At 42.9% G+C, this 26,071-nt stretch overlaps 2 protein-coding genes across 4 annotated transcripts; one reads left to right on the top strand and one right to left on the bottom strand.

The window, feature by feature from the left end:
- Positions 1–1,973: 1,973 nt before the first annotated feature.
- ube3a (ubiquitin protein ligase E3A) lies at positions 1,974–9,119 on the top strand. Of its 3 annotated transcripts, none has more exons than XM_070832224.1 (11): positions 1,974–2,112; positions 3,118–3,163; positions 3,638–3,715; positions 3,801–5,011; positions 5,115–5,259; positions 5,453–5,658; positions 5,990–6,154; positions 7,253–7,408; positions 7,501–7,574; positions 7,680–7,823; positions 8,023–9,119. In XM_070832224.1, the coding sequence occupies exons 3-11, from the start codon at positions 3,673–3,675 to the stop codon at positions 8,141–8,143; spliced, it is 2,265 nt and encodes a 754-aa protein (XP_070688325.1). In that variant the 5' UTR covers positions 1,974–2,112; positions 3,118–3,163; positions 3,638–3,672; the 3' UTR covers positions 8,144–9,119. The 3 variants fall into 3 exon arrangements, with proteins under 3 accessions (XP_070688325.1, XP_070688324.1, XP_070688326.1); XM_070832223.1 differs by having other exon boundaries at positions 3,447–3,715; XM_070832225.1 differs by lacking the exons at positions 7,253–7,408; positions 7,501–7,574; positions 7,680–7,823; positions 8,023–9,119 and having other exon boundaries at positions 3,447–3,715; positions 5,453–5,663; positions 5,990–6,149.
- Positions 9,120–9,626: 507 nt separating this feature from the next.
- On the bottom strand, positions 9,627–16,369 carry cnga3a (cyclic nucleotide gated channel subunit alpha 3a). Its single transcript, XM_070832272.1, has 9 exons — positions 16,323–16,369; positions 13,975–14,081; positions 13,690–13,779; positions 13,104–13,277; positions 12,785–12,844; positions 12,041–12,229; positions 11,807–11,908; positions 11,615–11,721; positions 9,627–11,511 (listed from the first exon to the last, which is right to left on the bottom strand). The coding sequence occupies exons 2-9, from the start codon at positions 14,073–14,075 to the stop codon at positions 10,115–10,117; spliced, it is 2,220 nt and encodes a 739-aa protein (XP_070688373.1). The 5' UTR covers positions 14,076–14,081; positions 16,323–16,369; the 3' UTR covers positions 9,627–10,114.
- Positions 16,370–26,071: the final 9,702 nt, after the last annotated feature.

Here is a 26,071-nt window from a genome sequence, read left to right as displayed (position 1 = left end):
AAACACTGCCGCCAGTACAAGAACAAGAAGCAGAAAAATAAGGAGGCGTAAAACAAGACACGGAGGTTCAGTTTCATGTCCTGACAGACGGGAGCGATCCGTCTGTCAGGATCTGATCTGTTCCTCTGTGTTTAAACTGGTTTTCTCCAGGTGCTCCGGTTTATCCAACATACAAAAAACAAACAAACAAAAAATCTGATTATTAAATTAGAAATTAAATATTGATTTCCTGTGTAGTTGTTCCTCTGTAGAGCATCGTTCAGAACTCTTCAGACTGGTGTCTTACTGTTCATATCATACTGGGATACAATCAAGGACTGTTTACTGAGTATCAGCTGATCTGATTTGATTTAATGTTGCACATAAAAATAATATTATAATATTATAATATGTATCATATAATAAAATGACATGTCATTTTAATTTAATTGTCTAATTGTAGCATGAAGAAACAGTTCAACATTTTCAGAAATGTGCTATTTAGCTTTCTCTCCAAGAGTGAGATGAGGTCACTCCAGCATGTAACTCACCCTGAAACCACTGTGTTATTTTTACATTTCTGTTTGTGTTCACGCTCAACCCAGACACAACGTGTTTTCGTCTATGAGTTTTAGAGGTGTTCACAGGTGTGTTTTTTTTTTTTTTTTTAACTCTGGACAGATCCAGGCTGGCTGTTTCCCCCTGCTTCCACTCTTTATGCTAAGCTAGACTAACCACGTCCTGCCTCCAGCTCCAGCTCTTCTTTTAAATTGAGTAGTCACGGACAAAGTGTGTTTTCATATAATTAGATATTATCACTGGTGCATTTACAGGCCAAAAAAAATCTAAACACAAAGGGAACAGCACTCAGACACATTTGTTTTTAAAGGAAACCTTCAAATAAATATTGTAGTGACAAAATGGGTTATTTCAACCAGAATTATAATGTAATATTTCCTACTGCAGCGTTACAAATCAGCTTGTGTTGTGTTCAGGTGTGTGATCTGGATGTACGACACATGCGGCCCATCTTCTGCTCTTAGTATGCGACGGTGTGAAGCGATGAGGTGTCACGTCGTCACATGGGTCAGAGTCTCCCTGCAGGAACCTCCAGCTGGTTTCCTCATGACAGAACCAACTAATCCTGCAGTCACACTGAAGCTTTCCTCGTTTCACTGCAGCTCAGTTGCTCAATTGGTCCAGTTTGCCTCAGTCGACTGCCAACTGCACCTGATCACAGTAGGTCCACTAAAAGTGCTTGTTTGATCCACTGACAGGCTCAGAGTGTTATTCTAAGTGTGTGACAGCATCATGGAAAGGATCCCTACAGAGAGAAACCTGGAAGATCCTTTTGGTTTAACCACAAACAGCCGTTATATCGCTCTCTGCACACACACCAGACTACATTCACAAAAACAGGGATTTTACCACACAGAACACAGGAAGCTGCCTCATTCGGTTAGTATGTTTGTGTTGTTGTGTGCTATATAAATATTTCTTTGGATCCAAACTAACCATTAAAAGCATCGAAGTAACACAATGACATAAACTGACTGATTGAGTCAGCTGTAGAAGAGAAGCACTGATGTTCTGTTCGGTAAAATCCCTGTTTTATCGCGTGGAAGGGTCGGAGTCCAGCAACAGGACGGAGCCGCCGCACGCCACGACGTGCACGGAGGTGCGAGGGCCCTCCAACGCTGCCTGCAGCTTTAATTATTATTTTTCTTTTATATTCCTTTAGACATTGTCTTCTTTTAATGACCGTGGGTGTCACTCAAACACAACAGGAGTCATGGACATTTAACTTCCGGCCTGATTTAATCACAACGCCTTATTGACGGAAGTGTTTTTAAGGTGAATAAAGTTTATTTCGGGTGGCTCCTGGAGGAGGAGGAGGAGGAGGAGGAATAGGAGGAGGGAGGAGGGAGGAGGGAGGGGGCATGGTGTTTGACAGCGTCGCACTGCATGCCGGGATATATCGCGCTCTTGTTTACAACATGGTGGAGGGGGATATTTGGCTCTGACTTACACACAAAGAAGTGTCAGGACTTCCCTGCGTCGCCGCATTATCAGCCCCGCTGAGGCGACGAGTCGCTGGACAGAGAGACGCTGGTTGAGCCGCAGCGGGCGGAGGTCGGTAAAACAGCCGCAGCGCGCGCACTGAGTGACGGCCCGACAGAGGAGGCTTTTTGCAGTGTCACCGACACCCACACACATACACACACACACACACACACACACACACACACATAGAGGAGTGTATCCCTGTTCAAATCTCAGGTTAGTGCCGGAGACATGGCCGAAACTTCACACTGAATTAACGCTGTTTTTCGTGGTGTGTTCACGTCCTGTGCTGTTTGCTAATAATGTGATGAGGTGTAGCCACAGGCGGTGAAAGTAGGACTTTCTCCAACCAATAAAATCAGTGCTGTTTGCTGCCACAGTCAGCTGGCAAGTTTTTGCAATATCATGAGGCTACTAACAGCCAGGACTCCATGTGATTTAACCAGGTGTAATGTACTGGAGGATGTGACATTTTTATGCCTTGTTTTAGTCTAATAGGTGTCACTGAGGGAAGAAATGACTGAACATGTGAACTTAATATTGTTTTAGATTTAGAGAAGAACTGCAATACTGTCCACTCAATATCTCAACATAATATAAGTACAGTGTGGATGATGAAACAGCTGTATTGTATGTTACCCTCTAACTACACAGTCATTACTGAATGAGTGCTCTGAGATCCAGGATTGAGCACCACAATGGTTCCCACTGCCACCCTAAAATAACAACTTATTAGGTCAGATGATGATGATGTCACCTGGTATGCATGAAATTAGATATCCAACTACATCAGACCTGAATTGCATGATGCAGAGTCACATGCCCAGTGATGTTGGAGACGTTTATTCCACACAGCTGCTCCAAAGTAGGACACGGCTACACTTCAAAATGCCTCACTCTGGATTCAGAGTAACCATGAATGTTAATAAGATTGGATGATAGAGGAGCGCGATAGAAGGTGACATCAGAAAGCTGAATCGGTTTACTGAAAAGCAGCAGCTGTTTTCTGTTATAAGCTGTATATTCACAGAAGGATAAGTAACGTTTTACATTATTGCCGAATGTTTCTTTCAGAGACTGTAACTTGGGCCTGCAGGAGGGTACTTGAATCCAGCCGAATGTAAGTCACTCTATTTGCACTAGTGAAACTACTAGTTAAACTAATGTACGTGCAGTTAGCTAAATTAACTATCTGAAGAGTTGTTGCCATCTCTGTGGCGTTGTGTCATAGCCTTTTAAAACAAAAGCATGTGTCAAAGCAATTGTTGAACATTTAGCTCTGATGGGTAGCGAAAGTCACTCGATGTTTTATCTGCATTGCAAGAATGCGTTTATGCTTTTTTTCCCGAACACTAGAGGACTTTGAACTATTGGTCTGACTTCCTGTTTGAATTGTCACGCAGGAACAGGGCGGCTGCAAAGCATCTAATTGAGCGCTACTTTCGGCAGTTAACTGAAGGCTGTGGAAATGGCGACTGCACGAATGAGTTTTGCGCCTCATGCTGTAATTTTCAACCTTTGGATAACAATTCAGCAGCTGCCAAAGCGCTTGAGCTGTTTAAGATTAATGCCAAACTGTGCACCCGACATTCAGACCCCAGTGCCAACGAACACACTCTGGACAGTAGGATGGGCGATGCGGGCATCTGTCCCACCAAGGAGGAGTTCTCAGGTACTGTAAAATTGACTCTAATGGACGCTGACTTTGAACCCGTTCACTGTGTTAATTCACTCTTCCTTTGACTGTTTTGGTCCAGATGTTCATTTCCTCACTGAGAACAACGTATGTACGATCCTGCATTTCTGTGAGGAGGAAGGCGACTACTCCACTCTCATTCGCGCCATCGGCAGGATTTTCTCCAACGCGGAAGCCTTGATGAAGAGCTTCAGGAAGGATGAATGCAACGCCGCTGGAAACCCTGACTCTTTTGACCCAACAGATGTGAATAAGCATGAGAAGCAGAGTGAGCAAACATCCGAGACGATGGGTGCTTCCTCAGTAGCTGCTCTACCAGACGAGGGTGTTCACGAAATGTTCGACCCTTCTGAGGTCACGGTGGACATTGACGCCGTGAGGAGAGTCTATGACAGACTTCTAGCCATCGACCAGGTGGAGGCAGCTCTTGTAAATGCACTCATTTACCTCACTCCAAACATGGAACTTGACCTGGAATACCTTGACGTGTACGAAACAAACCCAGATTACCTGAACATCTTCATCATTGTGATGGAGAACAGTAACCTCCACAGCCCAGAGTACCTGGAGGTGGCACTGCCGCAGTTCTGCAAAGCGATGAGCAAACTGCCGGTGACTGCGCTTGCCAGGCTGTCAAAGCTCTGGTCCGCGTACGGCCTCTCACACACCCGTCGTATAATGGAGACCTTCCAGCAGCTCATCACGTTCACAGTCGTCAGCAATGAGTACGATGGCGAAAATCTGGTAAATGATGACGAGACCGTGGTGGCCGCGACCCAATGTTTAAAAGTCGTCTTCTATGCAAGTATCCAAGGTGGTGATGTGGATGTGGAGCACAACGAGGAGGACGAGGAGGAGTCCGAGTCCGATGAGCTCTCCCTGCATGAGCTGTTAGGTGAGGAGCGTCTCTATAAGAAGGGTCCTCGTGTCGATCCTTTGGAGAAAGAAGTGGGTGTCAGATCCATAGACAGCAGGAGACCCCTCATCCCCTTTGAGGACTTTATTAACGAGTCACTTAACGAAGTAGTGGAGATGGATAAGGATTTCACCTTCTTCAAGGTCAACGCCGAAACCAAGTTTTCTTTCCAGAGCTGCCCCTTCATCCTCAATGTCATTACCAAGAACCAAGGACTGTACTACGACAACAGGATCAGGATGTACAGCGAGCGACGCCTCACGGCCCTCTACAGCATGGTGCAGGGCCAGCAGCCAAACCCCTATCTCAAGCTCAAAGTGCGCAGAGATCACATCATCGACGACGCCCTCGTCAGAGTGAGTCACACCGTGATATGATACTGTACTGCATGTGCATGGGATGTCAAATGGAGGCTCAGTCCTGCTGTGCTTGTCAATTAATTCACGCCCTCCGTTGCAGCTGGAGATGATCTCCATGGAGAATCCATCCGACCTGAAGAAGCAGCTGTTTGTTGAGTTTGAGGGCGAGCAAGGTGTCGACGAGGGAGGGGTTTCAAAGGAGTTCTTTCAGTTGGTCCTGGAGGAAATTTTCAATCCCGACATAGGTGAGACACGAACAAACAATGTTATGTTGATTATAGTTGCTTCCCATGTGTCCCTGTTTTCTATCATATGAATGGAATAGCTTTGCATTTTGGGAAACAGGGAAACAGCCTGGCTCTGTCCAAAGGTAACCATTTCCCAAGTATTTCATTATTCCTTATGTGTTTTTCCCTCTCTGTTTGATGTCCCAAACAGGAATGTTCACCTACGATGACGACACAAAACTGTTTTGGTTTAATTCATCCTCACTGGAGAACGAAGCGCAGTACACTCTTGTGGGACTCGTCCTGGGGCTCGCCATCTACAACAACTGCATCCTGGACGTACATTTCCCCATGGTTGTCTACAGGAAACTCATGGGCAAGAAAGGGACCTACTTGGACCTGTCAGACTCACATCCAGTACAGTAACTTTCTCCAAAGTTTATATACAGTGAAAGTCAGTTCATCACTGCTGTATTTCCAAATCTGTTTTTGACACTGAGACTTTAGGAAGCCACTGACCAGGCCACCAAATCCCCCCAGAACATGATCACCCATAAAGCCGTAATGTGTCATTTTGACTCTGATTTTTGTACGGATTAAAAAAACGAGATCATGTATCATGTTAGTGACAGACACGAGAATGGAAAAGGTCTTCTGATATAACTCCCGACAAGATAGCACACAGACTCATTTCCCAGAATCTCAAACAATTTCTTTAACAGCAGATGTTTTTCTTGTCATCTTGCAGGTTCTCTACCAGAGTCTCAAAGAGCTGCTTGAATATACCGGTGATGTAGAGAACGACATGGTGCTCACCTTCCAGATATCACACAAAGACCTTTTTGGGAACCCAGTGTTATATGACTTAAAGGAGCAGGGAGACCAGGCCCCTGTTACCAAGGAGAACAGACAGGTGAAAAGTGGTTTAGTTAAGGAGCTGCAGTACCTGTCATAGTGGTGGAAGGACAATGGTTTGAAGTTGTTTTTAAGTTGGTACATTAGATGGGTTTGAATTACAACGTTTTTACTGACATGTCTTAAAAGGGGTCGTGTGAGGTTACTTATCCAAAGTGTAGTACATAGTGTACTTGCAGTGTATTGCAGTATATGCCCCCAGTTTGGAGAAGTGGGCAGGAGTCCTGGCACAGACTTTAAGTAATGTAATGCTGTGGATGGGGGCAGCAAAAAGAAAAGTACTTCAGTCACAGAAGAAAAAAGCCCACCTAAAATAATCAATATTGTTTCAAGCATACGCTACACTTGAATTGTTTTCACAGCTTTACATTGGGATAGGACGGCTCTCCACGTGGAAGTGAAGCTGTTCTCTCTCTCTCTCTCTCTCTCTCTCTCTCTCTCTCCACTTGCTTCAAAGCCACAAGACAGGAGCTCCACTGCTACCGCAGTCTCAATCGATGAACTAAAAAGTTAGTTTGAATCCGAAGCAACCATATAAAAACACAAGCAAACTAACCAATCAAGGCAGCAGTAGACCAGCAACTCTTGTGTTTTGCAAGAAAAAATTACTTTGTTAATGGAGTCTGGTGGCTTTGAAGCGAGCAAAGAGAAAGAAAGACTGGCTTCAGTTCCCTGTCTGAAAGGGCTGTGTGACACAATGTAGAGCTGTGAAAATATTCTTAATAGAATGTACACTTAAACTGATATTGATTTTTTTTTAGGAGGCTAAAATCCATTTTCTGCTGACTATGGATAAGTATCCCGTACTACCCTATTTCATTTAATCTGAACTATCCCTTTAGGATAGTGGCCATCAATGTTATTGTTAGAACCGATAACTGACACATTTCTGTTTCTTCTCTCGACTTCATTGCACATTTAATAAACACAGCAGTAGGAATCCAATGGATATGAAATAGCTGGAAAATATACAGTTTGTGCAATTTGCATTAATTCTGTACATTCACATTAATGTGACTACAGTTATGAAAGAAAGTGAATAATGACCAATGTACATTTACCAGGTGTTTTTGTTTTGTACATGTGTGACTCACAGGAGTTTGTGGACCTGTATGCCGAGTACATACTCAACAAGAGTGTGGAGAGACAATTCAAAGCTTTCAAAAAAGGTTTCCTCATGGTCACAAATGAGTCCCCACTGAAGTATTTGTTTAGACCTGAGGAAGTCGAGCTGCTTATCTGTGGAAGCAGGGTGAGGAAACAAAAGCTTAATTTGGATTTTTGTTTCCTTGTTGTAGTCAACATGTAATGATTTACAGAAAAAAATCTCCTGGGATTTTACAGAAACTTGACTTTGAAGCTCTGGAAAAGGCCACAGAGTACGATGGAGGTTATAGCAAAGACACTCAAGTTATCAAGTAAGTCTTATTTACCGTTCATCACAAGCACAGCACACCAGTTAGGTCATAATCTAGAAACATGTTCGGAGCTGCAGGTCATGTGTTGTCTTTTATTGTCTACAGAGATTTCTGGGAGACGATTCACTCGTTTGGAGAGGAGCAGAAGAGGTTGTTTCTGCAGTTTACCACCGGCACAGACAGAGCACCGGTCGGTGGGCTTGGCAAATTAAAAATGATCATCGCCAAGAACGGCTCTGACACAGACAGGTACAGAACAGCACTTTGATTTAGGGAGGGCAGATTCAAACAGATTATTTTTGTATTTTATCACCTAAAAATATACCAGAAACTGACAGTTAGTCACTTCTTTGTTATTTTGTCCATGTGTCAGTCAAATGCGTAAAACATTTGTCCCGTTTTTGGCACCAGGCCCAGCAGCTCTCTTACTTTTCATCCTTCCCTCCAGGCTTCCAACATCTCACACCTGCTTTAACGCTCTGCTGCTCCCAGAATACTCCTCCAAGGAAAAACTGAGGGAGAGACTCCTCAAGGCCATCACTTATGCCAAAGGATTTGGGATGCTGTGACAGATCTGCAAAGAAGGGGTTCTGACTGCATTTTAACAAAACAAAGGGAGTATCACAAAAATACAGGGGGAAACGACAGGAAACAAAATGCTGCGCTAACCCTGTGCCTAACCAACCTCTACCAGTCACACTCGCACTGTCGGCCTTTCACTCCGACACCGAACTTCCTCTGACAGTTAGTTTCATATACAGTATTTTAGGGTCCCCAAAGAGTTTAACGCTGCACTTAAATAATTTATTTTTGTTTCTTGTGTGTTTAGTTTCTGCGCAAACAGGAACAATATTTAATTTGTGAAACTGTGAAAGTGCACTTATACACAGGATTTTAGTGAATGCCAGCACATGCAGTCTATTTATTGACTTAGTTTGACTTTTCTCACATTTTGCAGTCCTTCATGGCGTAGCAGCATTCAGTCCTCAGGCTCTCATCCCACAGCCGCGTGGACTGGGCATAATGGTGCTCCTCGCTTACGATTGTCATTGTGGTATATAGAGGTGAAGCCTTTTCTATTACTGCTAACCCAGGCAGCCTCACTGGCAGACTTATATTTAAAGTGTTTCCTGTCAGTGTGAGAGCAAACTCGCCACTAACCTGAAGGTTATTTTAAAGTGTTTCTGTGTTGTGCCTCTTGTATTACTTATAAAATGAATACTGTGTGTTGTGGAACGGTGACCCTGACCTGATAGTGTGATTTTTGATAGCTTTCAGGGTTTCAGAACGTTTCAGAACGGTCGGTTCAGACTTTCACATCCTGAAAGAAATGTCGCTCCTCCCTTGGTTTGTTTGCTTTTAAGTGTTTCTGAATGCACATCTGTAAGTGCAGTTGCCAAATGTGCAATGCCTACATAAGGAAAAGAGTCACATGAATTATTTTATTTGGCCAAATATCTCAGGTACATACAGAATGCGCAGAAAATGTGAAACTATTATGTAAAGCAACTATTATGCAAAAAAAAAAATAAAGGTGAAAAAAAATCTAGAAACTTTGTCATTGATATGCAATGAAGAAATGTCCACTGGCAACATATTATATGAATAACTTAAATCTGAATAGTAAATACTCTTATACTAGCAATGGCTCCCGTGACTGTGTAATGTCAGGGACACCCCCCAATCAGGATCAGGATTTAGCAACATTTGAATCAAGATTTGATGACAATCGATCGTTTGGTGCCTGTCAGTCAAATCAAACCACACTCACGCAGCCCATGAAGCAGACTGATGGAGCTTTTGGGCAACAAATGAGTTATAACTAATGATGTTTTTTTAAATTGATTGTTGCTTATATAGTCAGCAATATTCATGAGAAATACTTAAGATTCAAAGCCAGGTTGAGGGCCTTTAAAGCCAGTAGGTGGTTCATAAAGACCCACTGAGAAACAATCCAAAAAATGTTAATATTAGCAGTGCTGCAGAAAGGAGTTTCAAAGCTTCCCCTCTTACCAACAAAAGGACAATGTAGACACATGCAGTATATATATCATATGAACATTTTAATGTTTATTCACATGTAACATTTACATAACTGATGGTGTATGCTCATCAGCTTATAAACAGAACTGCATTTGGGTTTATTTTGCACATTCACGTCCAGTGTCAAATGCATTATTGTGTATGAATTTTAGTTTGTACTGTACAGATGGATCAATACGTTTTCTGGGAAAATGTCGAAACTGATCAGGAAAAAACAACATTCCTCATTAGTCTAAGGCTATGAAAAGCTGTTTTTTTGCGTCCACAAGCTTCTGATCAACATACTCGAGTAGTTTCATGACAACATGGAATTGCCAATCAGAGCATACACACAAAAATATGAATGTTCTGCATACACTGTACACAATTTGACACATTATAATGATAATAAACAGATGTATAAATACATATAAACATTGGCTGTTAAAAAGTGTCACTCTACTGTTGTAAATGAAAAACCCTTTCATTTCCTGTAAAGTCCTTGGGTAGCGCTCACATTACTGGACTTTTTTGTCTTTGTCGGCCTCCACTTCTGACAGGTCCCCGGGTGTTATGGATTTCACTTTGGCCTCCATCTGAGTGACCCTCTGCTTCATCCTCGTCTGGCTGGAGGTCAACTCTGCCATGAGCTGGGCGAACTTGGTTTGCATGACGTCCAGGTTGCTCTGCAGTTTGCCGATCTTCTCCTCCAGGTCTTTGGGGTCGGCGCCGGCGTTGGCGATCGCCTCATCAATCAGGTTGTCTTTCATCAGGATGGCTTTTCCCTTCTCCTCCAGAGCTTTTTTGGCATCAGGATACTCAGTGAGAGCTTCCATCAGGTCGTCCTTGGACAGGGCAAAGAGATCAGAGTAGCCCACACTTCTGATGTTGGCTGTTCTCCTGTTGCCGGCTTTACTGCCCTTGATACCCAAGATACTGATTTCTCCAAAGTACGCACCATCACTGAGCACTACGAACTGAGTGACCCCATCATCGGCCACCACAGCAAGCTTCCCCTCCTTGATGATGTACATCTCCCTGCCAATATCCCCCTTCTTACAGATGTAGTCTCCAGGACTGAACACTTGTGGCTGCAGCTTGAGCACCAATTCAATCAGCAGACCAGCTTCGCAATCCTGGAAAATGCGCACTTTTTTCAGCGTATCCAAGTGGACGTTGATGGCAATCTCTGCCTTGAGCTTGTCTGGGAGGTTCTTCAAAACTTCCTTCTCATCGCAGGTCTTCTTCTCAGTCCACAGGTAGTCAAACCACTTGATGACCCTGGCCTCCAGGTCCTTGGTGACCTTTCGAAACTGCATGTACTGCTTTATGGAGTCGATCTTCGCCTGGAACTCGGCACGAGAGGCGTTCATGTTGGAGATCATGGCACCTACATTACCGACAATACTAGCAAAGATCAGCACACCGCAGAGGAAGTCTGCAATGACGAAGAGGTATTCGACATCCCTGACTGGTGGAGGGGTCTCTCCGATGGTGGTGAGGGTCAGTGTGGACCAATACAGTGAGTAGATGTACTTCCTGGCCAAGCGGCCGTACTCCGGGTGGGAGATATTGGGATATACCCACGTGTCAGATCCAAAACCAATGGTTTTCGAAATGGCAAAGAACATACACGCATTCCAGTGGATAATAACGAGGATGTAAAGTACGAGGTTGCTGATACGAAACACATTAGGGAAGCTGGTTCTGGTTTCAGTCCGCTCGAAGAACTCAAAAAGCCTTGAGATTTTGCAAAGACGGTTGAATCTGAACTCCGGGTTGTTGAATCCAAATTTGAGAAACAGCAGATCAGTGGGTATCATCGATATCATATCGTATTTGAACTGAGACGTTGTTCTGTAATTACTTCTCAGTTTCACAGCATCCTTGACCAGCAGACCTTGTTCCAGGTAACCTGAGAGACAAACACAAAATTAGGAGCCAAATCCAAAACTACTATGGATGCAAATTCATATACAAGTATAAATTCTGTCCCGAAACATCTGGAAAAGCCCGACCTGTTCGTGATCTGACAAATGTGTCTGTGTAGTAGATGACGTCTGAGGTGTAGTCCAAGAATATCCACAGGTTTGTATATGAGTTCTGGAGTTCATTAAAACAGGCTCTAGGAGACAAAGTGACTACGTTAAAGTTTTGTGAACATCCCACTGAGGGAGGACTATGTTTTTAAGCATTTTAATGGACAATACCTTGTCACAATCATTATCAGGTTATAAAATACTGGGCCTGCGACGACCATCAGCCATTTGTAGTACTGGTCTGCGGCCGGATCCATAATCCAGATTTCTTTCCTAAGAAAGAATCAACATTACTTGATGTTGTCACAACTTTTTGTTCATTTTAACAGTAAGTATGAAACAGACAGAGGTGTGTTTTAAATTTCCAACTCCCTGCAGACCTACTGTATCTAATGGGTTACTTACGGTGGCTCCTCTTTCTTTTTATCATCTTTCTTGTCATCTTTCTTGTCGTCTTTCTTCTCATCTTTCTTCTCATCCTTCTTCTCGTCCTTCTTCTCCTCTTCCTTCTTGTCCCCGTCTTTCTTCTCGTCTTTTTTCTCCTCCTCCTTTTTCTCATCTTTTTTAATCTCATCTTTTTTGTCCTCTTTTTTGCTATGGACCACAAGTTTAGTTTTTAGGATGGTGAAAAAGGACGGAGGTGGACTACGAGGGGCTACCAGACTACACGATGGATTCTAGTGGACGATTCACAGCTTTTGATTTTGAAAGATCTGGTGCAGGTCATACTTTTGTCCAGCAGGTGGCAACATAACACAGCTAAGGTTCCATGTCTTCTGTCAGTTTACCACTGACTCTCTAAATATTAGAGTATATCTGAGCATTTCAGATCTAAATATTCCCCCGAAGGATAAGTATCCTACAACCAGTAAGTAGGATAAGTGCAACCAGTACAACCCGCAACACATCTTGCAACAAAAAAGGTCCCTCAAGCAAGCAAAGAGCCAGAGGTGTTATCTGTCTAAACACCAAAAAGGAAGGAAACCTGTTGTTTTTAAGGACTTCTAAGCTCTAGGCTGTGCTTTCTACTGCGGCATGTACCACATTAGCTACACAGTACACAAGACACTAATACTGTCCAACATGATCCATGAAACATTTCTCTAAGAATCTACTTCTATTTTTTCACACAGATATGAACACACTTACTCGTCTGTGTTGTTGCAGTTATTCATGTTGTAAGTAGCTAGCGGCCACTTACTGGCCAGACTTTGGAAAGAAATAAAGGACAAGGATGTTGCACAGTGAACACGGTGTCACACATGAACGCTGTTTGTCCAGTGAAATGAAAGATACATTTTCCAGATTCTAATCCTGGTCCTAGTGTCCAAACATCTTTTTTGAGTGTTTTGGATTGTCTCTCATGTAATGTAGATCCAGTGTGCTGTTTGGTGAACCATCGTCACCGTGAGTACAGATGATGAAACCTTCCAGCACTGACTGGTTGCAGTCACAGCGTGGTACTTACTTCCTCTTCCGGACTGAGTCGCCGTGGCCCGCAGACTGGGCATTGCTGTCTCGACTGGAGACGTCTTTGAGCTCGGGGCCTCTGAAGCGCTCCAGGAAAGAGTCATGCCTCTCTACTTGGGGGTTCCCTCTGTGAGACGCCCAGTTCCACAGCATTAAGAAGAAGTAAGAGAGCCTGGAGGGTTAGCAGGAGGTAAAAAGGAACAAGGTGACACCCGTCTACTCTAGGGATGGACTGTATCATCTAACAGAACACATCGATGCCAATAGTGGAGGAAGTATTTACTGAAGAATAACATCTACTTGATATGTTGTAAGACATTAGATTGATTCATCGATGTGTAAGCTACATCTTACTACTGGAGCTGGTTTATATGCATTATATACAGTTCTGCAGTTTAATCCGGTGGTTCTCAACCTATGGTTAGCACCACCTCAAAGGGTCACAAGAGAAATCTAAGGGGTCCTAATGGAAATACTCAAGTAAAGTACCTAAGTAGTACTTAAGTGTAGTACTTGAGTAAATGTACTTTCAACCACTGCTAAATACAGACTAAGAGCTAAGAAGTATTACTACAGGCGTTTACCTGGCCATTGCCCCAGCACCTGTTAATGAGTCTCTGTGGGACTCCGAAGACGACGCTCTCTCAGAATTGTCGTCACAAAGAGAGGGAGTCCTGGAGGACAGCAGGAGGAGAGAGAATGACATGCTCAAGATTGTGCCCCGCAGTCAGAGGTACAGAAGATGTGCCTTCAGTTGTCAGAATACGGTAGAAATGTGGTCAAAAGATCAAAAAATCTTCATTTAAAGGAGCACACAATGAGTTTTTGAGCATAACTTGAATCTTGAGAACTTTATGGTGATATCAGACCTGCTGTCCCCATTTTCAATGACAGCCAGCTCCTCATCGGGCGTGTTGGTGGGCAGCCGCTGTCTGGTTAAAAAGGAGTTTTCACTGCGGATTTTTGCCATTCTGGCCTGGAGCAGACAGACACAGAGGGGAAAGGCACAGTGAGACTGCAACATTACGGCACAAACATCAGATTTAAAAGCCAGAAATAACACAGCGAAAACCGGTCATTTCCCTCATGAGAGCTGTGTTGTTGCTGTGTTCACTGAAGGCCACTTTTCACTGTTTGTCTGAGAGTAGCAGCTAAAAATACATCCTCATTATGTCCTTAACACTAAACAGGATCAGTGCTCTCTCTCTGTCAACGATCAGCTGCTTTCTAAAATAACTAAGCTATGGCTTACAGGTAGACTGTAGCTGCTATGTTCAGCCCAACATACAGAAGCTTAAGTCTATTAGGGCACCATTTAAAGAACAGGTACAACTGTACACGACCGAGGGCACTGACTCTCTTCACTCCCTGCTACAGTCTGGAGAAACAGCCCAGTTAGCCACCTCCTGCTCTAAAGTCCTCTCCAGGAACTGCTTTAAAAAAAATCCTATTTTTATATTTATACCTTGCCTAGAGATTTTAGACTTTTGAGAACCTTTCAATTCTACCCGACAGATCTAAAAATGTCATGTGCAAAGTTTGATTTCATTAAATCTTTGCTTCAAATTATAGATATTTTTTCTTGCTTACTGGTAAATAATGACTCTCTGATCTCTGGAGAACACCGATGGTTGTAACACGTGCACACATGCAGATTAGTGGTAATACCAGGGAGTTAAGCAACCCCCACTAAATTAAATCACACTGACAGAATCACCAAGGAGGGTGACGAAAGTTAAGCCGCCCATGTGTCTTGAGGACCCGAGAATGCATCTTTGTAATGAACAGTGTGGGGAGGGACGGTTTCTGCAAATCAGTGTGATTGGGATGTGATTTCTGTCTGTATTTTTACATATTTTACCAGTTTTCTTGATTTCAGACAACAACTGACAACCAAAGCTGAGTGAAGCTCACACAAGCTCACAGGCTACAGGACGATGAATACTGAAATGCCTACCGCTTCCCGCACTGTGGGGATTATATCTGCCATTTGAAAGTTTTCTCTTTAAATCATAGTGAAACTGTTCAATATAGCACAGTGGTCTTTTTCTAATAAAAAAATACAAAATATTAAAATTGTTGAGAATAAAACCTGTGCCATTATTTCAAGTAACCATCTAAAAGAAGTGACTTTACATTACCACAGCCTGACATCACCAGATCTGATCTTATATCTGATTATGATGAGGAAGTGAATTCAGTATCTGATTCACTGAGTTTGTATTGATTTATATCTGTATCCCCTGTAGTTGTGTAATAAAGGGACATTCAAACACCCCCTTCCCAAATACCCCCCCACACACAAAAAATATCCTCATAGAAATCCAAATTCACTTGTTGATTTTTAATAGACTGATTTCTTCGTAAATGTACACATCTTAAAGAAGCTGTTAGGCCTGCAGTGTCTAACAAATACACTCTACTGCTAAGCCTACAATAATAAATACTACTAATAATGATAATATAAATAATAATACATGTATTTACACAGCACCTTTTAAGAACAGACATCACAAATGCTTCACAATAAAACACACAAGCAAATAGGCCATAGGTTTGTCTTGGGCTGCTTTTTAAAGGTTTCCACATTGAGCCCAATGTGAGACAGTTCCAAGATTTAGGAGCTACAACCATCAAAAGCTCTGTCACCCTGAGTCCCCCCCCCGGTCCAGGACCTCAGACTGCTGCTACAGGGCTGTGGAGGATCTGTAATGGAGGCAGGAGCCTGTCGTGAAAGGCTCTGACTGTGACAACAAGGATCCTACACTGGATTCTGGATTTGATGTGAAGCCCATGTAGAGACTTCAGATTCTGTGTTATGTGGAACCTTTAGGCAGAAATTGACCAAGACTAAATAAACTAATGACATAAACTAATGATCCATATTACAATGGAATATATAGTTCTGCTTCACAATGAAAGCTGGATGTTCTCCGTAAAGGCTCAACAAGTTGTTCCTGTTGTCTTTAGATTACATTCTCTGTCAGATTCACTCTGACAGTCAGCTGCAGGAAATGTGAAATTCTTTAATGCCCTATTATTTGAACAGTGAAGCTGACTGACAGCAGAAGGTCTGAGAGCACAGAGGAAAAGAAAGGACAGAAACCACATTGCTTTTTTCAAAAGAGTCACATTTGTCGTGAACCTTCCTGAGATTAGTCTAAGAGAGTTTTACTGGAGGAGGATAAACAGAGAAGAGTGATCGCAGCCAGCTCACCTGTTTGAAGCCTCCTCACGCTGAGTCCTGTGAGCCGACCACCCCCCTCTGGCAGTCCCTGTTTGATCCCATCTTTGAATCAGAAATGGCAGAATATTTCTCCAGTGGATGAATATTTCCGATCAGTGCGTCCGAGCGCGCAGTCAGCGTAAACATCGATGCCAGCTCTCCATAATTAGTATGAGCGGCTCTGCAGGCGGAGGGCGGGGGGGGTGGGGGGGGTGACAGGTCCGAGATCAGGCAAGGGGAGGAGACCTGTCCATCACCGTCCACAGCCCACAACATACGGCACACACTACATGACTCATCATGAGTCAGAAAAGCTCATCTATTCACACACGGACTGAAGAAACGTAAAAAATACTACTGGGAGCAAATTGTGCTCAGACACCCACACACATGCTGACACCTGCTCACAGTTAAGCTGAGGTCCAAGGGGTCGGGGCGGAAGGTGGGAAACCTGAGGGGCCCATGAGATGACTAATATTATTAGAAAAGAACATTAAAGTTCTGTGGACACCGATTAAAGGGCAAATATACACTTGTGTGTTTGCTAAGTTGACACAAGGTTGGAGACCACTGTTTCAGTCTTTAACATCATTTAATTTATTTAACAGCTGTGGTTTATGTTCAGCATCATCATACCCAAATTATTTCATGATGAGCTTATAAAATACAACTAAATTGCTATTTGTTAAACAATCCGACAGTTTAAAGGTTAAAAATAACTCCTCCTCAATCAGCTGGAGCAGAATCCATCCTTCATAACAATCCCATAGTGTACTATGACACGAATTTCCTGCAAAATCAATAGCAATGTTGTGTTTGTTTTTTTTTCCCTTACATGTTGGAAGGTGTATTCACATATCTGAGTACTTTCAGATGGGTGTCCTGCCATGACATCATGAAAAGGGCAGGAGGATCTGCCAAGATTGTACTTTTTCCATGTAGGTATAAGTTGAATGATGTATGCACACATCTGAATGGACTGTGCGGATGGTCAGCAATAAATTGAGTGACGAGGCCGACAAAGAGAGGATTCTTACATCACAGCGTTTCAGTGTTTCTCCTGTCACTTACACACACACGCACGCACGCACACACACACACACACACACACACACATCACCTGAAGGCATAAGGTTAACAGAGAAATCCCTTGGCAATATACGGAGCTGCAGTCTAATCCCAGATTAGACTTGAGTGCCTATTTCAGCCACCTAATGCCCCCTCATGGATGCGGTCACTTAACGATATGTCACTTTTCTACAACATTTTCCTGTTTTGTGTCACTGTTACACCAAATTCTTTAACAGTCACATTTCAGCTGCTCCACGTTATCTGTCTTATCTTTTGGCCCACGGTCTGTGGTTGCCTGCATATTCGCTCATAGATATTCAAACAACCATCTACAGAAATCATCCCTGTGGGCCAGATATGAGCAATGCTGCTGCAGAACCTGATAACGTTGGTGTTTTTATGTGTCTGTGATTGTCTCACACTGAAGGGACTTAGCGCCGAATAGATCGCAGGATTGTCCTCAGTGGAGGTGGGTTTAGGCCAATCCATTAATAGTAACAGAGTAGTGGATACACAGAAAAGGTGCTTATATGCAGACAGTCCACGGACAATAAAGCATTAAAGCCAGAATAACATTTCTTTAAGCCTCTCCTACATTATAAATAATCTTTAAATTATAATGTCCTTTTACATCACTGTTCAAACCAACTGTCAGATATGTTGTCCGTCTAGCCATGAAGTCGTGTAAAGCCATATCATTTGAATTTCTTTTAGAATGCCATATTGCAGTTGTATGCTGCTGCAAACCCGGTCGCTCTCCCCTTCTCCAAACCTCATTAGGTTTAGGACCGTCTCCAGGTGCATACGGATCTATTGAAAGCCTCTTTACATCTCTGCCAGAAGGCACATGGTAATTACTGCATCCTAAACCCTGCCTCTCCCAGAGTGCACCGTGAAGCAGGCCAACAATTGTCCCTCGCATGCTGGCTTCCATGTGCATTTCCAAGTCAATCAGACTGCGCAGCCCCTTCATTTCTAACACTCAGCAGCTCAACAATGAGCTGATTCCGAACTGATGTGACCGACTAGGCTGTGATCAGACCTGATGTCCGAGAAGAAGAGGAGGAAGGTCCCAGAAGATGCTCAGTATACACCGTGTTGTCATAGGTTTGGATAATGTAGACTAAAGACAAATGCATGAAATCAGTAAAGCACTCCTGGTCAATGCATTAACATGTTCTTGTTGCTAATTTCTATATTTAGTATGAACATGGTTGCAGAGCACTGTGGATGAAAAGCAAAGCTGCTGTGCTATTCATCAGACAGCAGGTGAACAATAACAGCTCACTGATAATCAGATTGATTTCCCATTTAAATTTCACTTCATTAGTTATTTAAATCACTTCGCTATTACTTGAATCGCTGAAAAAGATCAATATGTGGGCGGCGACTCTGAGGATTGGAGCCAACAGTGGAACAGAGATATGATATATTTCTTAGTTAGTAGGAGTCATACTGACAGTAGCAAACATCTGGAATAACTGAAAACATGGTCTAATATTTTTACTCTCCCTAACACTGTACACGTTTTGAAAGGTACATCCTTAAAATGTGTTGAGGGGTGCTGAGTGGTTGGGACCGTTATGTTGTGTGATGTCATACTAGTCATTTTCAATGGGATCCAGTGACATGAAGCTACAGACGTGGTGAAGCGGCAACCAATCATTAGTTTTTGTTTCACTACTGCCATTAGCCAGCTCCCTGTGCTATTTAACCCTACTGTACACCAACCCAATAAAATGTAGCTTGGCAGAGGGTGGTGGCCTATTATTAGTAACTTTTACGTTACATGTACAGTTGCACTATACAAACTTTCAGCTGTGTTCGACGTAAAACTCAAACAAAACAAAAAAATTTTAATAACTCACAACTGATATTACACATAGCTTCTCCAAACTCAACACAATATACCGCTTTTAATGGCTACTATTGTCCTGTTGGAAGGTCCAATGACGCCCAAGCTTCAGCTTCCTCAAAGAAGACATGACGTTTCCTCCTAGGATTTCCTGATGCTTGGTTGAATCCATCTTGCCCTCTGAACGCTGCAGGTTTCCAGTGCAAGAAGAAGCAAAGTAGCCCCAGAACATCACCAAGCCACCGCCATGCTTCACTGTTGGCAGGGTTCCTCTTTCTGACGCGTCCAGGTCGTGCAGCCAGTGTTCCTCCAGCTTTGACCTTGTGAAAAGTGCTTCCAACAGCATCTCCAGGAACATTCAGTGCCTTTGCTATCTTTTTCTATCCGTTACCTTGGTTGTGCAAGGCAATGATCTCCTCTCTTAACTTTTTGGACGATTCTCTTGACTTGACATATTTCTAACATGCAACCAAACATCACTATGAACAGACCTCTAGCCAGTCCAGGTATTTGATGTTTTCTATCTCAAGCACACCAGATGCAACTAATGAGGCCCTTCATTAGTTGCATCACGTGTGCTTGAGACAACACCTGATTTGCAAATGAGTACTCTTACGATGGATTCTGTTCAGGGGGTTGAATGATTTTGAAACTGCAGTAGTCATCAGAACTAACACATTGTGTTGAATTTGGAGAAACCACCTGTGCCATTAGTTGTGTTGAGTTATTTCAGTTGTTCTTGTTTGAGTTATTCATTGAACACAGCTGAAGGTTTGTACATTTTCTCAATACATCGATTTTGCAACGGGGGTTGAATAATTATGAGTGCACATACATCCATTTTTAAATCATAATTGTGTACAGTGTGTAACCAGCTGCCAGATGCTATGCTAGCTAACGTTAGCTTCTGCGTATTCCTACTCTAATCATAAATTGATAGGTATACAAGCCCATGACGACACCCTCATCAATGCAATCCTTCAACAATCAACTCTGTGCCAATGTAATGGCTACGCATAGCCTTTTTGTAGCTTTGTCACTCGTAGTTTGAACACAGCATTTGGCTCACACCTTTTTCTCAGTTATTCAAAGCTGAATCACAGCATGAAAAACCAAAGGGCTCAGAAGTGTGTCAAATATGTGGGAAATAATAGAGATCCCAAAGGTGAAAACATATTTTCAATTGAAAAATGGACATAACATGCCGTACGTGCTGTAATGTCAAATTAGAGCACAGGCCACATGACAGATGTGTCTCGGCAGTCAGTATCAGTTTAAGTGGCCATGGCTCTGCAGTGAGTGCTCTTGTGCTGATGAGCTGTGCCCTGTTCATCAGCTGCTGGGGATGATTACTTGTACTTTGTCATTTTTTTTATTCCAAACAGGGAGGATGATTTATCCTCCTCTGAACACTTACACGGCGTTGCTATGACAACCTCAAGGACAAATCTTAGGGCCTTTGCCAAAGACGGCGAACACAACATGCCGGACATGAGGTGTGTCATGTGTGTGGCTCTCTATTGATTTGTTTGTTTCATAATCCTCTAACCTGTGCTGTAATCAGACACACTCATACCTGTCCCCGCTTGCAATCAGTCAACGTCACGAGTGTGTGCGTGTGTGTGTGTGTGTGTACTTCCCTTATGTTCTCACTTCTCCTTTACAATCACACTTCCTTTATGTGGGTTTGAAAGTGTGCAATTGGCTGCTTGACTCTTCTGTTGAACACCCGTGCTCAAAATTCATTCAGATTTTCCCAGCAGCACCGTGTGAGGCTGCTGAGAAACAACAGGCTCTAATCAGAGTGAACGGAGGAGTGAGCTCGCGTTAATGTGGGGATGCAGAACGCAGATGAGGATGGTAATTAAACAGTAACTCAAACCTTAAACTGGGACCATACCCTGAGCAGTGCCTGGTAATATTCTGCACATGGCTAATGCAGTTCTTACTATATCCTGTGTATTGTCATGTATTGATAATGACAAGGTGCCTCGTTTGAATTACACAGATGAGCGTTGGGAATAATTATAGTTAATGGTGGCAAAATGGTGATGGAAATATCTAAAAGGGAGCCTCCTCTGTAGGGTGCGTTTTATTATATTTTCTGCCCTCTGCAGGAGGTTTCAGGCATTTCACTCACCAGCCCAGCAACATTAAGCATTTAGCAGTAAAGATGCTTTGATGGTCTCACAGTGACAGTTTAATATATCACAGTATGAACAGCACAGTGTGAGTTACTAACATTAAGGTAGTGGCAGTGAGCCGGTGTGTAAATCAGCAGCATCCTGTAAGTGACAGAGCTACAGTATGTGATGCTGTTGTTAATGTTGTTAGAGATGCCTTTGTGATAAGTCAAAATGTCAGTCAAAAGTTGAGCCATTTAAGGACATTTTTATGAATGTTTAGTTGTCATCATATGAATTTAAGACCAATATTTCCTTTACATTTAATCACACTTTGTACTCTGCTTTTGTTGCTTGTATTACCTCGGCAACAGGCTGCAGTATTATTTGCATATATTACATCCGGCACCGCTTTCAATCAAATCTGATATGACTTGTTGGTTGCTCTTGGCAGAACATCCTAATTCTTTTTTTTATCTCAGTCAAAACTAATCTAAAACTCACAACTCTGCTGAGAACGTTAATCAAGCGGTGGCATCTTTATCTGTCACTTTTCTGTTCGTGCAGCTTGTTGATACTTGTTGATCTGTCAAATGTTGGCAGGGTGGCTGTAACGAATGTGTTCTTAAGACGCTGCCGTACCAGCAGGGCTTGCTAGCAGCAGAAGATGAGCAGCCACAGCTGGTGTTTGTCACTCACTTCTGCACTGACATCACTTTGATGCAAACACACAGCTCCAGACAATATTTGAAGAGTTCATTAGCAAAAACACATCAACGGTATTCTTAATTAAAGCAATCCAACACCAGTTTGACTGACATTCTCTGGAGTGCACAATAAACAAACAAGATTTAGGGGAAATCTAACAGAAATGTAAATATCTCCTTTTGCAAATCACTTCTAGCCAACGTTTGCTGTCTACTCAAACCACCATTCAACCGCTCATTCTGTTTATGAGTAAAGCACAGCTTGTTTCAGGGTGACACATTAAATCTACACTGAGCACACGCCTCGCTGCCTGTGGCGCTCTGCTGAATGGATGCTCGCCTCACAGAAACTTGAAAGTGAACATTCTGGGACATGCTGCAGAATGATCTGTGCACTGTGATCTGTGTTACTGGCAGGGCTTCCAGCCCTCTGGCAGCAAACAGCTCTGCTGATGTTCAGGCCACCAGCTACAGCCACAAACAGTCCTCCAGACTGACATTCTCAAAACCAGAGCCGAGGGACACCTCTCAAGGGGCCCAAATGTGTCGTTAGGCCCCTATTAACCAACCACAGCTGTGGAGCTGAAATAATTAGTTGATGAATCAATTTGTCAATTGACAGAAGTTTTGCTGGCAATGGTATTTTGACTGTTGGTCAGCCAAAAAAAAACTATTTCAGTGTGTCAGCTTGCAGGGGATAATGACAGGCATGTTCCACTACAACAAAATTTGATAAAACACATCTTAAATGAATTCTAACTAAAACACTCAAGGTCTTAAATGTAGATTCTGACACTTCATCCCTCAACAAGACACAGACACAGGACGGATATAGCTGATTCTACTTCAGTGCGCATTTCTGACACATTTGCAAATGATCAAATTAAACAGAACCAAATGATATAGAGTAAAGGCTTCTGAGGCTGCTGCCTGGCTGCTGCCTGCCAGAACTAGTTTGAAAAAAAAGGAACTTGAATCGTCCTAGGAAGGAGGAAACGGGCTGCAAATAATCAGCTGTTTTAAAACTTCTTTTTAAAGTTATAGTGACCCTGTTCTTTTTTGAGTGAAAATTATAAGATGTGACCAGTTCCTATAATCACTCTTATATTTGTCAGTGACTCACGACTGAGGCAGGTAGCCGTATCTCTTCTTTTATATCATTTGCAATTGAAAAAGTAATTCTAATTTGTATACTATTGTCTGACAGCTGGGCTGCTCCTTTAGAGGGACTGACATTTATATTTGAGATAGTACAGAAGCAGGGGCAGCATGGTGGTGTGGTGATCAGCACTGTTGCCTCACAGCAAGAAGGTTCCAGGTTTGAATCTGCTGGCCGGCTGTTTTGCATGCTCTCCCCATGCTCCTGTGGGTTCTCTCTGGGTACTCAGGCTTCCTCCCACAGTCCAAAGACATGCAGGTTAGGTTAATTGGTCACTCTAAGTTTTTTCATTATGCACTTGTCAATACGTTGACTGCCTCTAGTCCGAAAGTCATTATGCTATTTCTTATTGAACAAATATTCACAATTATTTACTAAAGACATTGTCACTCCATTGTGGGCTACACTGAGGATTGTTTCATTATTACTGTTGCTCCTACTAAAAAATTAATAGCAGTTTTATGTCAATTTGACATTCCAAAAAAAATCTCCTGAGAGTTTGACGATAAAAATTGCATTTCAAAACCCCCTGATATTTATGAACAAACTCCTCTATCTTGCTAAAGGCATATCGACAGTGCTGTGCTGATAATGAGCAGAGACATTGCAACCAGCAGAAACAGCCAACCTTTGTCACCCTTGTAATTATCAAAACAAGCAGTACATTAGTGAGCAATGAGTGCTCTTTAGTGATACAAATCTAACAGCAGAAAGGGTTCCATGTACCTGCAAGGCCATCTTTTTGGAACCTGTTTTTTTTGTGTCATTGATCTGGCTGCTGGTGTTGTCAGCGGTCATGATGAAGGGGAAGAGGATGAAGTGGAGATGGATGATGATGATGATGATGATGATGATGATGATGATGATGATGATCAGTGAAATGGGACCTGTTTCCACGAATTAGGAGCGGCTGCACCATGCCAGTGGCCTTCCCATTTCATTCCTGGTGTGAAAACTTAATGAAAAAGTGGGTTCATTTCTTTGTATGTTGTCTAGTTCAGGACTTGTGAAAATCTGCATTGTTGGCCACTTGCATGGACATCAATTCAAGATGGCTGCCAGACAAACCCCATGGGCCTTTAGTTGGCCTTAGCTACATGAACGTTTGTGAACTAGACTGTGACGGCCTTGCTGATTTGTGTCTGCTACCCTGCTGTTCTCTGTCCTGATTCTGTAGAAGTGGGTGTCGAGTTGCCAGGCCACACCTGTAGGTGTGGTCCTACCTGATAAATGGCCGTCTCTGAGGCCGTCGTGAGCCAGGGTTGTAACAAATGGGGGCTCGTCCGCGATTCTAACACAGGACCTCTCGCAACCCTGGCTCACAGGTTGCAACAAACGAGAGAATACACACCAAAGGTAGCAGGGAGATATTTATTAACTCAACATAAGTCAACCGAAATATAAACAATGTGCTAAACAACAAAGGTTTTCTGGCCATGTGGTCAGCCAGCAACTCAGCCCCAGAGAGAGGGCAGAAGGACAGAGACCTACAGCTGTGGCCAGGCAACTCAACACCCACTTCTCCAGACTCAGGACGGAGAACAGCAGGGTGGCAGACACAAATCAGCAAGGCCGTCACAAGACACTATTAAGTCCTAAAAAACAGGTAACATAAAAGTGCTAGGTGGATACATGGGGACCTATTTCTCCTGCTAGACTTTAGTCTGCTGATGGTGGATGTCAGAAAATAGTCCTTTTAACTGCTGAAAAAGCTGGGAAGCTATACCTTTGCTGAAAAGCAAACATTAAGAGGGTTTCACATCTCCTACTCATCAATAACTTGTGTTTCTATTCAAGTTTCTATTCATTAATTCACCTGCAAAACCAGCCTGTAAACTGCAGGGCCAAACAGTAAACGAAGGATCATGGTACGAATTCAAACTATACGACACATCAAGTACCATCAGCAGACAACAGCACATTTATTATGTTCTATAGGCTCACTGGTCTCATGTTATCTTACTTTATCCTCAGTCTTTCAGCTATCAGCAATCATCTGGCTTTACTGCTGTCAACCATTAACCATTACTCTAGCTTCATTTTCCCACAGCAACCTGTTTCCTTATTTGTCTTCACTTATATTTCACTCTATAAAACTCTATATCTGTTTACAGGGTTCACAAAAAGTTAGGGATATTCAACTTTCAGGTGAAATTCATGGAAAATGTAAAAAGTTAATGCTACAGTGATATTATATCATGAAAGTGGGACATTTAAGTATCAGCATGCACTGGTAGTTTCTTCATCTTAAACAATTTATTGAAAGAAAATCTAACAACAGTGGAGGGTAAATGAGGGTAAACGTAAAATTGGGACGTGGCCAAAGGACGTCCACTCCTCTCCTTTCTGTGACTCTTCCAGTCTCTGTATCACTGTTACAACCTGCTGATGACACTCTGTGACCCTCTAAGCTCAGTGGACACTTCTGTCTGAGGACCTGTTTGAAGCCTCCAGCGTTGAGGTGCTGCTGATCAATAGTTAGGTGTCGTCTTGGTCTCATGATGTCAGAATGTGAACAGCATGATGAGGAGGACTGTTTAAATACCAATTCTAACTGAAGCAGGAAATGTATTGGTGGTGGTTCATCCTGAAATTTCACCTGAAAGCCGAATATCCCTAACTTTTTGTGAGTAGTGTAGTTCTATTGAAATTCCTTGGTTCTGTCTCTGTCTGACCTACAGCTGTGATCATCTTCCACTTCCTCTTTTTCAAATCCAAATTGAACATAACATCAAGCACATCTCATGCTGTCGGTCTGTAGTGGGGGGGACCACTTCTTGTAAGTGGATGTGGTGGGGGGGCATGGGGAGACTTCCCTTGGTCAC

Source organism: Pempheris klunzingeri, chromosome 6 (assembly GCF_042242105.1).
Source record: "Pempheris klunzingeri isolate RE-2024b chromosome 6, fPemKlu1.hap1, whole genome shotgun sequence".
In the NCBI taxonomy this organism is placed as follows: domain Eukaryota; kingdom Metazoa; phylum Chordata; class Actinopteri; order Acropomatiformes; family Pempheridae; genus Pempheris; species Pempheris klunzingeri.
The sequence above is the reverse complement of the archived record's forward strand: the minus strand, read 5'-3'. Positions and strand labels throughout refer to the sequence as shown.

Coding starts and splice junctions, on each gene's coding strand:
- ube3a (XM_070832223.1), top strand. Junction 7,409..7,500: donor TGCTTATCTGTGGAAGCAGG/GTGAGGAAACAA, acceptor GGGATTTTACAG/AAACTTGACTTTGAAGCTCT. Junction 7,824..8,022: donor AACGGCTCTGACACAGACAG/GTACAGAACAGC, acceptor CCTTCCCTCCAG/GCTTCCAACATCTCACACCT.
- cnga3a (XM_070832272.1), bottom strand. CDS start 14,075: ATGGCAAAAATCCGCAGTGAAAACTCCTTTTTAACCAGACAGCGGCTG. Junction 13,278..13,689: donor GGTGCTGGGGCAATGGCCAG/GTAAACGCCTGT, acceptor CTAACCCTCCAG/GCTCTCTTACTTCTTCTTAA. Junction 12,230..12,784: donor AACTGCAACAACACAGACGA/GTAAGTGTGTTC, acceptor TGTGGTCCATAG/CAAAAAAGAGGACAAAAAAG.